The following is a 12,189-nucleotide window of genomic DNA, read 5'->3' on the forward strand; positions in this document are numbered from 1 at the left end:
ATGTCTATCTTATGACAGGAACTGAAGATGGATTTTAAAACATATAGAAAGCAAAGAAGGTGATTATTAAAAATTCCAGACTAGATTAGAGTGATTTTTTGCTTTTTTAAGATTATCCACATAGCTGGGTGCCAGTAGCTCATGCCTGTAATCCTAGTTACTAAAAGAGGCTGAGAGCTGAGAATCGGAGTTCAAAGCCAGCCTCAGCAAGAAAGTCCGTGAAACTTTTTTTTTGGGGGGGGGAGGGAGTTCCCAGTCATGGGGCCTGAACTCTTGGCCTGGCGCTGTCCCTCAGCTCTTCAGCTCAAGGCTAGTGCTCTACCACCTGAGCCACAGCGCCACTTCCAGCTTTTTTCTGCTTATGTGGTGCTGAGGAATTAAACCCAGGGCCTCATGCATGCAAGGCAAGCGCTCTACCACTGAGCCAGTCCATGAAACTTTTATCTCCAATAAACCACTCAGAAAACAGAAAGTAGTGCTGTGGCTCAAGTGGTAGAGCGCTTACCTTGAGCTGAAGAGCTGAAGGACAGTGCCTAGGCCCAGAGTTCAAGACCCACCACCGACAAGAAAAAATAAATAAATAAGATTACCCACATAGTGAATCAGAAAAATTCTAAGTGAAGCATTTGACAAAATTTTACTATGCTTTTGTTGCTAGAAATATTGTAGACAAGTCAGACACCCAGATTGCAGGTTAATACCCTCCTAAACACCAATGTTTTAAAATTCCATGTTTTATTGCTTCTTGGCCTTTTGGCTAACATCAATGTAAAATTTCATGTTTTAAAATGTTATACTTTTTTATTATGTGTTGAACATGTTGTAGATAAGTAAAAATAGTAATCATCCCATCAAAGGGCATTCTTGATGTACATTAAGCACTACTAGTGCTTATTTTTTAATATTTTTGTCGGTCGTGGAGTGTGAACTAAGGGCCTGGATACTGTCCCTGAGCTTTTGTGCTCAAGGCTAGCACTCTACCACTTTGAGCCATAGCTCTACTTCTGGTTTTCAGGTAGTTAATTAGAGATAAGAATCTCATGGCCTTTCCTGCCTGGGCTTGCTTCAAACCACTATCCTCAGATCTTAGCCTCCTGAGTAGCTAGGATTACATGCGTGAACCACCAGCTCCTGGCTAGCACTTATTTCTTATAGTCATTTTTATAGGCATAGACATTGCCTATATAGTAGTCCAATGGTATGTCAGTCATGATAAATGAGATTGTATTATGCAAACTGTTATAACTTCCTTCTTGACTGTTGAAGGTTAAAAACCTATATATGAACATGGCAATAGACTGCTACAGGTTTATACTCTATAACATATTTTTGTTTGATGATATTTAATTTCACAAATCCTCTACATTGAGCATATAATTTTTTCTAAAATAATGCAATTTAAAAATGTTTGTGGTTCCAGGGTTTGAACTCCTGTCCTGGCGCTTACTTCTGAGCCATATCTCCAGCCTTGATTATTGCTCATCATTTTTTAAATAGATTCTTGATTCCTGCTTTAAAATGTACCTGGGCACAGTCCACTTATATTAGGCCTCCTGTAGTTGGGAAAACACATACCCTGCTTCCAGGTTTTCATTGGGAGAAGGGATCTGCTGAAGCTGGCGTCAGAACCATAACCCCAACAATTTCATCCTCCTAAGATTACAGACATAAGCCAATAGCACACAACTTACAACAATGTAATTTTGAGTATATTTACAACAGATGTTTTGTATATGCCTTACTATTAAATTCCAGATGTGAAATTACTAGATCAAAACCCTCAAAATGTGTTGTCAAATCAGAGAACTTAATTCTCAAACAGTGAGATACGCCAATTTTAAAATTATTTTAATTTGTATGTCTCATAACGTATGGTTTACCTGCTGTCTTCTTTCTGTGAGTTTCCATTTACATCCTTTACTTACGTTTCTAGACAGAATAGCCTTTATTTTCTTACAGATTTTTATGTTTTTGGGGGTTTTTTTTTGGGTCTGGTCGTGGGGCCTGAACTCTGGGCCTGGGCGCTGTCCCTCAGCTCTTCAGCTCAAGGCTAGTGCTCTACCACTTGAGCCACAGCGCCACTTCCGGCTTTTTTCTTTTTGCTTATGTGGTGCTGAGGAATCAAACCCAGGGCCTCATGCATGCAAGGCAAGCGCTCTACCACTGAGCCACCTTCCCAGCCCCTTTCTTACAGATTTTTAAGAATTCACTATATTTTAAGAAGTAAAGGTGCTCCGTTTTTTATCTTAATTCCATATTTGTTATCAGTCACTTGAATGAAGAAATAGACAGCACAATGCCCTTGCAGGGGAGGTGTAATTAATGTTGGCTTCCAGGGAAGTTTCAGATTGAAACAATGAGTCAAAGGAATCAATGAGTAGGAATCAATGAGAAGTACTTTGAACTTGTCTAAAAATAACTACATAGTGCATAGTGATACAGAAGCTGCCAATATAGCACTTACTAAACAATTGCTATATCCAAGAAATATGCTAATCTTTTTTTCCATATATTAACGCCAATCTTTATAACAAATCTATAAAATAGATATTATCATCTTCAATACAAAATCTAAGACTGAGAAATTAACATACAAAAGATGAGATTGGTGAAGACCATTTGTCCCTGTTGGCCATGCTGTGACTTGAAGATAGGTAGCTTAAAAACAAGACTTGTGAAAAGATTCAGCAGAACATGAGAGACAAAACAACAAATCCATTTTCCACTAGTGAGCTTCAGATAAGGGAAGTTACCACCCACATTACTTAGTTCAGTTAGTGTAGATCTAGAATATTGCCTAAATTCATTGTTACTATACTGTAAAATGTTATTTGAGCATGGATATTTAGCTCAGTGGTTGAGCTTACTGTGCTCAAGTCCCTGATTTGATCTTCAGCACCACACCACAAAAGGTATAGGGGTTCAGTTTCTTCATCATCATCATCATTATCAGTAGTTGTAGCTATGTGTCTGTGCAAAATATTCTGGAAGCCAACCTCAAACAGACAGTTCCTAGTGGAAGTAGATGATTATAAGACATATAGAAACTATATAGAGAAATCTGTAAGGTGTTAGAACTCTTCATGCCTCTGTTATTTGTTCCTGTCTAGGTCTGATTTGTTCAGTTGGCTTTTTGACATGGCTAAAAAGAAATTTTTTAATTATTATAATTGGCTTTGTTACATTTTGACATTAAAATGTGCTGAGACCATAAGAAACAATCATCAATGCTAAAATATATATGTGCTTTTTTGTTATTAGAAAAGGCAGTCATAAACTTTGTTTTTATAAAACACTTTCAGATTCAGGATGTAGACCTAAAGGTAAGTGGCCCTATCTGTGAAGCATCTCACTTTAAGTGAATTGAACGTTGGTAAATTGCGGGTTGACGCAGATGGAGCACCTGCAGGCAGGCTGCAAGGAGACTTGCAGTACCCCACCACACAGGGCGGCTCCTGCAAGAGCACTGGCAGCCACCGCAGCAGTTGCATGAGAGCTATTCCATATCTGTTCTTATCTACACGCTCTCATGGAGGTTTTCAACCATGGAAGATTAGTTCTTATGAACTAAAAGGCTGGTAAGACTCTCTACAGGCAGCCGAAATCCACTGAGCAAACCTTTTTCTTAATGAGAAGCAATTCCACTTGAATTAGTTCTCCCACATATCTTCAGCATGTAAAAACATGGGTGGGTCTAGTATTTCCTTTATGTGTTTGTGGGTCAGGTGGACAAAACAAAACTGTACTCATGTAACTTCTAATACTTCTATGCTTTCAATTATACTCAACAGCATGCCTAAATATTGTCATTGTAAAGTTAAATTTGACAGTGAAAAGTTTCTCTGGAGTTTTATGAAAGTAGCCTACTAGAAGACAAAATGAGCTTCAGGAGATCAGTTGTCTTCTCTGAGACTGTGCTATGTAGTCTCTAAACTACAGAAAGGCCATTTCTCCCTGCATCCCTGGGGTATGGGAGAACTCCCCAAGCCCAGAGTCACTACTGTACCTTAAAGCAAGTTTTATTTGAAAAAGGAGAGTCTACTTTTTAAAATTTTTAAAATCAAGCTAGATGCAAATGGCTTACACCTAGCTACTCAAGAGACTGAGAGCTAAGGATCATGGTTCAAAGCCAGCCTGCACAGGAAAGTCTATAAGATTTTTATCTCCAGTTAACTACCAAAAAGCCAAAAGAGGAGCTGTAGCTCAAGTGTAGAGCACAGGCTTTGAGCAAAACAGTTCAGGGACAGTACCTAGGCCCAAGTTTTGAAATCACTCTATTAAAAGACAACAGAAGTGTGTTGAATGCAATTCTGATTCTGGTACCTTAGCTATTTAAAGGGTATTCCTCTCTTCCCTAAAGAAACATCATTAGATTAATGAGATATGTGCAATCATTATGCATCAATTACAGTATCAAATTAAAAAGTTAACACTGTACTTTCTAAAAGAAAACCGAGCATATAGTTTCCCACCCCATTAAAAACCTAAAGAAAATTATGAAATGTGGATGAATAACAAGACTATCATTACCAAGACTGGCAGCTCCATAAAAACAAAGACCATGACCGTACAGTCACCACAAACATGCCATTGCTCACTCGGCAACGTGCCTGATACAGAGCTTATTTTACCCAGCAAAATTTGTTAGAATTGCCAAGTGGACACTTAAAGAGAGCAGCGATTTATTTTCAAGTGACAGAACATTATTGTGTAATAACAGGTGAAAATGGTGGAATTTTTGCAAATGAGGTCTGATTTTCCTGTAATGATGTTTTTATTTTGATACCCAGATTGTTAGACTACTTTAAAAAACATTGTTCATTGAATGGCTCATTTATTTTGCACCATTCTTGAGTATATCATGATTCTGTGTTATTTAAAATATGAAACTAAAATGATTCTACATGATTTTCTTTTTAAAATTCTCTGTTTTTGCATTTAAAGGAGGATCCTTGTGTAACCTTTCAGCTGAAAGTACTTTTTGTTTTTATCGTGAAATTGTCCTGTGGAAAGTACTCAATAATATAAATTTAGAAAATTTTACTGAGATTTCCAAACCCATTTTAGTTGAGATAGGTTACAATGAAAGCAGTGTAATATTAAGACATTAAACTGCTGACATGCAGGGTTGTGTTAGGAATGAGAATAGCAGCTTTACATTCTTGGGAAAGAAAAAAACAAAAAACATGTAACAATAAGTTTTTACAAAATTCAGGAGTCATTTGTCAGATAGTTGCATGAGACTTACCTGTGGTTACAAATCATCCCCACCTGCCTGTTGCTATTAAGGTTGTGAAGTTTGATCCTTTGTTATCAGTGTCTCTAGAACTTCATTCCCTTCAGCTGCTGACATACTGTGGTCAGAAAGTGTGTGCATGTATGTGGATCAGTGCACATTTGAAAAGCGTGCAGTTCGTGATTAATCATCTAGCGGTCTCTTACGTTGGATACTGTTTACTCATGAGTTTGTGTTACTTATGAATTTATCTTTCCCTTTAGGTAAAGAGGATGAATATCCAAAGAAACCTCTGGGACAACTTCCACCTGAATTTCATTCTGGTAGCACTCATCACCTGAGCAATGGACAAAGAAGTGTCGGCATTCCTAGTCCCCACATAAGCAGCAGAAGAGAAAGCGGATCATCACCTCACAGAAAACAGGAGCACTCCCCTCACCATCAGAGTAGAGCTGGCACACCAGAAAGAGTCAGGCAGCTCAGGAGGAAATCAGTGGACGAGGATAGTAAAAACATAAAAGATGAGGCAGATGTTCAACGAAAACATTCAGGTCCACAAGACAATTCCAGGCCTTATAACCATGCAGCAGCTAACCAAAATAGCAATGCTATTTCAAATATCAAGAAGGAATTTGTGCCCAAGTGGAATAAACCATCAGATAGTTCAGCTATTGAAAGAACTTCCAGATACACCATAGAAGGCAAAAGTAGATCAGTACATCCCACACTTTCTGTGTCAAGTTCTGCTGAAAGCCGAGTATCAAACACAAGGCAAAAGATGAAGGTTTTGGATACTGGTGATGGGAAGCGGGGCTCCAATGCATCACAGTATGATAATGTACCTGGAAGTGAAAATGAAAATGGGGCTTTTGTTGAAGAGGCACTTGAAAGGGCTTGCTCTCAAAATCCAAGGAATGTCTTTTACTCTAACAGTCCAAGAAAGCATGCTGAGCCAAGCTCTAGTCCATCAAAAGTATCCAACAAGTTTACTTTAAAAGTGCAGCCTGCAAGCTATATAAGATATCCATCCCAGTTAGAAGGAGAAGATTGTACGCCCGCAAATCCCCCCTCATACAGTAATCCCCCTATCTACCATGGACATTCTCCAAAACACATCCCTGCGGCTACCAGCAGCATCATGTCTCCACAGATGGGCCCTGTGACTCAAATTCATCCTTCCAGGAGACCTTACGGTTCCACTCTTTCCATTGATAATTCTCCAGAGAAATCTTACACCCGCCCAACTCCTGTTGTTCTACCCTCTAGCCGAATAGAAGTCCTTCCTATTGATCTTGGTGCTGGGGGGTATGTGGGCAACTCGGGATCACCAAAGAATGGGAAATTCATCATTCCTCCAGTGGACTATTTGCCAGATAACAGAAAGTGGTCCGAAGTTAGTTATCCTTACAGGCCTGAGGTGCACGGACAATCCTGGACTCGCGATGTTAGCCATGGCCACTTAAGTAATTTACCAAAATATACAGCTTTTCAGCATGTGCCCTTTCAGGACCATGGCCTCCCAGCAGTGTCAGTGGATGGTCCAGTGCGGTATAAAACCTCACCAGCTGTGGAAGATGCTGGTCCAGCTGGGTATCAGTATGCAGGGCCCTCGCCTCCAACATATCACTACAGAAAACGAGAGGGGCTTTCAGTTCAAGAATCAGTATTGCTGTGAGAATTGCTCTCTTCTTGCTGAAGTCGAGAATAGAAACCATATGAAAACTACATTGCTATGTTTATAATTGCCAAAGCAGTATTTTCTGTGTTGTAAACGACTCGCACAATTCTAATGTATGTTAGTAATAAGAGTATATGGAAATGTGTTCATCCCCATATAGATGCTGCTTAAGATGAGCGTTTTAAATTGCATCATCACTGAATATGTTAAAGAGGATTTAACCCGGAAACATAGCAATAGCACTTAGGGCTGCACGCACAGTAATGATTCTTTACCCAGTTTCATTTAAGTCTTTCTCCAAAACCTAACCATTTTTACTTTGTTGACCCATCCTATTTTGACTGATACTACAAAGCACTGAAAAACAGTAGAAGAAATATTTTTAAGACTATATGTAGTGTATCTTTTAATAGATGTTATAGGCATCTATGCATACATATTTGAACACAGAACTGAAGAAATACTTTTTAAAGACTACTTTTCATGTAGACCCATCAAATGTTGATAATCCCCCCACCTTAACTTGTCTTTGAGTTCACTTTTTCCCCTTTATATTTTTTTACCCAGATCCTAAGCTGACTAGTTTGCCTTCATGTTATTAATTCATCTCAAAAATGCTCCTCATTCTCCATCAGTTGCTGCCATTTTATTTCCATGGGGAACTTAAAGATATTGGAGAGAACGATTTACCCACTTTATGGTGCTTCAAGTTTGAGGCGGTTCACCTAAGTTTATGGCTAGAGATGCAGCCCTCCCCAGATGGGTCTTGTGTATGCGCATCCTTGACGGCTCCTGCGCTCCAGGCTCCGGGTAGGCCGATCCCTGCCCGGGTGCTGGGGGCACGCTGCGGCTCGGGGGCCCCCCACGCAGAGGGCCTTGTGCAGTTAGTGTTGACACAGCACTCAGGTGGCAGAAGGAAGGAATGCTTCTGAAGATCATTTGAAAGCAGGATTAATGATACAGCTACTTGTCACTGTGTCCCTTAAACTTTCAAGAGGGCCTCACCTTAAAGTGAGGGCCTCTGGTGACCAGTCTCTGAAGAATAATATAATCAATAGAAATTGCTAGTTATTTGGGCCATTGCATTATCCATGTTAAAATTGTGGGGAAAATTCTAATTATGAATAGGCATCTAAGATTTTGATGTTTTTTAAAAAAATATGGGTTGACTCTTATGCTTTTGAATTTTTTTTCTTTTGTAGTGAAAAAATCAAGTTTGTAGTTAAAAGAAAATCAGTGGTATCTATAAGAATATTCTATCAGGGTGTTGGTGACTTATACCTGTAATCCCTGGCTACTCAGGAGGCTGAGATACCAGGATTGCAGTTTAAGCCAGCCCAGGCAGAAAGTCGATGAGACTTTTAACCTTCAGTTATCCAGCAGAAGGCTGGAAGTGGAGGTTTGTAGCTCAAGTGGTGGAGTACCAGCCTTGAGCAGAAAGCCATGTGAGAGCATGAGGCTGAGTTCAAGCCCAGAACCGGCACAAATTAAATAAATAAATAAATAGTCTGTACACTACAGTTAACGAGAGAGAATTACTTTGCATTTAATTGGAGTGCTTGTTTTCAACATGACTGTGTTTATATTGGATAACAGAGAAAGTAGAGGGTCTAACATTGGTGGTTCTTCCTATTGCAAGTGGGGGATTTAAGCTTTTGAGGTACAAAAATGTGTTTAAAATGAGAGTAACATTTGTTTAGCTAGTGAATGTGGCTATTTTTTGTATATAATGAGTCTAATGTAATTTTAATCGACTTGGTAATTATGTTATTAAATGGCAAAACAAATGCAGTGTATTAAAACTATAAACACTACACTGAAACTGAACAAAATCCTGCTAAAATAACTGGGCTCTTGATTTAGATCATGTGGAAGCTGAGAAATAAATGTATATAAAAAATGTAGCTGAAGATATTCATTCCACTTTTTAAACTATGATTTTGTGACTTGTAATAAACCAAGCTGTACAATTTAGTTTATGAAAGCAGCACCTGAGCTGTTTCAAATATATATCAACAGTGATAAATATTGTAGATTTATGTATATATATTCAATATATATACACACACACTATTTTCTTATGTCATCTCTGACTTTTTATCTGTATACTTTTTTCAATGTGATTGTTTCTAACATGCTAAAAGTTACAAGTATATTTTGTTTTGTGTCTCCTATGTGCATTTTTTCATTTGTCAAGAATGCTGCATCTCTGATGCTTCCAAGGCTAATTCTCTCCTAACTGGCTGTATGTGGCCAGTGTTCACCTGCAGGACTTCATGTATGTTATACTTGTGTGTCATGTTTTAATTCCCAGGAAGACTGTATGTAGAACTGTATTACCTTCCTTTATTTAATGACATTATTGATAGCAATAAGGTATTTCCAGTTTTCCCTGTTATAAAATGTAGTTCTCTATGTGAGGTTTTTAAGTAGGAAAATTTAATTTGAAATTATTTTGCCACATATCATTTTACTCTTTGAAATTTATTTTTAATAAAAGATAAGTGAAATAAATAAATACATATTGGCAAAGTGGGTCAAAATATACTTAATTAATACAGTAAGGGCTTCCAAGGTGTGGAAATTGATTTATCTCTAAGTAACATGTGCAAGGTATATTTGCTATAATTTCTTCATGATATTTTTGGCTAACATAATAAGCAATGTTGTTTATGATTTTATTTTTACTATTTTGTTTTTAGCATTTAGTTTGAGAAGTTAAACTAGATCCAGGATCTCAAAGAGTTTTTAAACTTGCTCTTTCAAATATATATATATAAATATATGTGTATATGTACATGTATACATATATGTGATTTTAAAATATGGACAGCTTAATAGTATGAGCCTTATATAATTCACATATCAAAGTATCAGTGATAGATTTTTGAAAGAAGCAATTCAATCAAAAATATTTTAACTTTCTTTTATTGAAACTGTTAGTACTGAATGTTGCCGTATACACAAACTTGGGTCCCATTACAAGCACAAAAACTGTGTGTAGTCAGTACTTTGTTCAACTTGTCCTTTTCCTGACTAGAAGATGCCATGTGTGTCTGTAGTGCTAGACAGACACTCTACCACTTGAGACATGCCTCCAGACCTACCTTTTTGGCTGTTTTGTAGGTTGAAGCTGGCAAACTTTTCTGCCCAAGCTAGCTTCAAACCACAGTCCTCCAAGATTGTAGTTGCCTGAATAGCTAGATTACAGGTGTGAACCACCAGCATCGGAATGCTTTTTAAATTATTACAAGTGCAAGTAAGCATAACTGCCACTGTTTTATACATGAGAAGGCTGTGAAACAAAGGAACTAATTTTAGATTTTTTTATTTGTTTTTGTCAGTCATAGGGCTTGAACACAGGACCTGTGCACTGTCCTGAGCTCTTTTGCTCAAGGCTAGCACTCTACCACTTTGAGTCACAGATCCACTTCTGGTTTTCTGGTGGTTAATAGGAGTCTCAGGGACTTCCTGCCTGGGTTGGCTTTGCACCTCAATCCTGAGATCTCAGTCTCCTGAGTAGCTAGGAGTACAGGAGTGAGCCACCATTGCAAGGCCTAACTTTAGAATTTTTTTTTTTTAAGTGTGGGCCTTGTTGCGCTTTAGAATTGTTTGGTGAACTTAAAATACCTTTGTGCTCTCATCCCAGGTCACCTAAATCATAATATCTGGGCTAGAACTTAAGTCATCAGATGGTTGCAGTTCCCTTATAACTTAATTATTAAGCTACCTCTTTAAAAAAAAAAAGTTTCTCCAAAGCTATCTTGTATTCCCACTGGGGTAACTCAGAAAGTTGACATTAGGAAAGTTAGGAGGATTCCACTGGTAACATTCTGTCAGAAGGCCGCATTTTTATAGTCTGTCTCTGTAAGTGACATACTCTTGAGAAGCCACTGCCACTTGAAAACCTAAGAGCTGAGAAGATGCTTAACAGTCTAGTCCTCCATTTGACCAGCCCTTCGTTTTATTGAGCATCTACAACATACAAGCGTCTGAGCTAGGTTCATGTGGGAGGTTTGAGACATCTCTGCAGCATTGTCTTGGCACTAATTTGCACAGGTTGTTACCAGAGGCACAGAAGAAGGGCCAAGAGGTGAGCCCAGCAGAGAGGCAGGGGTAAGGCTGGTGAGCCTGAAAGCCATCAGTATAATACACAGGCAAGGGGCAGAGAGGAAGAGGTACTTCTGGGCTTTTCTGATGCAACTGCTATATGTGGGAAAGTGATGTTTAAGGTGTCTGGGGGCAGGGGGTACAGAGAAGGGAGACCAAACACGGCAATTATGTGAGCTGAACCTCATCCTGAAGGTAGGTTTGCTGAGCATTTCCATTTTCCCTATGGCCCCTGGAAGGTGTGGAGGCTCCCCCTGAGGCGCTAAGCCTTGGGGTAGTGGGGAAGGTAGGAGGCTGTGAGTAGAGTGGCAAGTCTGTCTGTGAGCAGAGCAGAGCCTAAGCCCATAAAACAAAGGCAATTCACTTGTGAACTCAGCAACACTTGACAATTGGATGAAAGTACTGCTAGTGTCCTAAATAAGAAACACCACTGACATTTCCTGCATGCTTCCTGTATCTGTCACTGGGCAAGCCTTGGGTGCCAACCCATTAATCCTCACAGTAACTATGATGCATGGACTACTTTGGTCCACTTACTAGATGAGAAAATGAGGACAAAGACTAAGCAACTTGCCCCTGGTAACACAGCTGCTAAATAACAACCAGAGTCCATGCATCCAGCCTATGTAAAGTCCTTAGCCCTCGACCAACCGAAGGAGGTATAATTGGCTTGGCTTAATCTTATTCTTAGGGTACTTTCGGTAATTGTAGTTAGAACAACTAGTCTTAAAATATTTCTGTCACCCCAAAAAGACCTCTCAGCCCTAGAGAAACCACTGATTACTTTCTACCCTGATTTGCCTTTCTGGATTCAATGGGACCAGGCAGTCAGTGTCTTTCATACCTACTTTTGAAGCTTGCCCATGTTGTACATTGCCTGTATTTACTTTGGATTGTATTGCGGAGTAGTATTGTAGGTTTCTATCACATTTCCTTCATTCAAGAGTAGATGGTTGTAGACCATGTTCACATGCAGCTTTGACTACTTGTGTGCATGTCTGTATATGGACCTGTGTTAACTTTTTAAGAAACTTTCAAACTGATTTCTCCATGTTCTTGCCAACACATGATTATCTGACTTTTTAAATTACAGTAATCCTAGTGGTTGTGAACAGTATCTCACTGTGGGTTTGATTTGCATTTCCCTGGTAGCTGATGATATTTA

General features: G+C 38.9%; 1 protein-coding gene across 6 annotated transcripts in view; it reads left to right on the plus strand.

Moving 5' to 3' along the window:
• The window catches only part of Usp6nl (USP6 N-terminal like), a 119,620-nt gene extending 110,551 nt beyond the window's left edge, over positions 1–9,069 (plus strand). For all 6 annotated transcript variants that reach the window (XM_042686068.1, XM_042686072.1, XM_042686069.1 and 3 more), the window contains one exon: positions 5,500–9,069. In XM_042686068.1, the coding sequence (XP_042542002.1) occupies positions 5,500–6,911 (1,412 nt within the window). In that variant the 3' untranslated portion in view covers positions 6,912–9,069. The remainder of the gene's footprint in view (positions 1–5,499) is intronic.
• Positions 9,070–12,189: the final 3,120 nt, after the last annotated feature.

Source organism: Dipodomys spectabilis, unplaced genomic scaffold, assembly GCF_019054845.1.
Source record: "Dipodomys spectabilis isolate Male_0828 unplaced genomic scaffold, ASM1905484v1 ptg000096l, whole genome shotgun sequence".
In the NCBI taxonomy this organism is placed as follows: Eukaryota; Metazoa; Chordata; class Mammalia; order Rodentia; family Heteromyidae; genus Dipodomys; species Dipodomys spectabilis.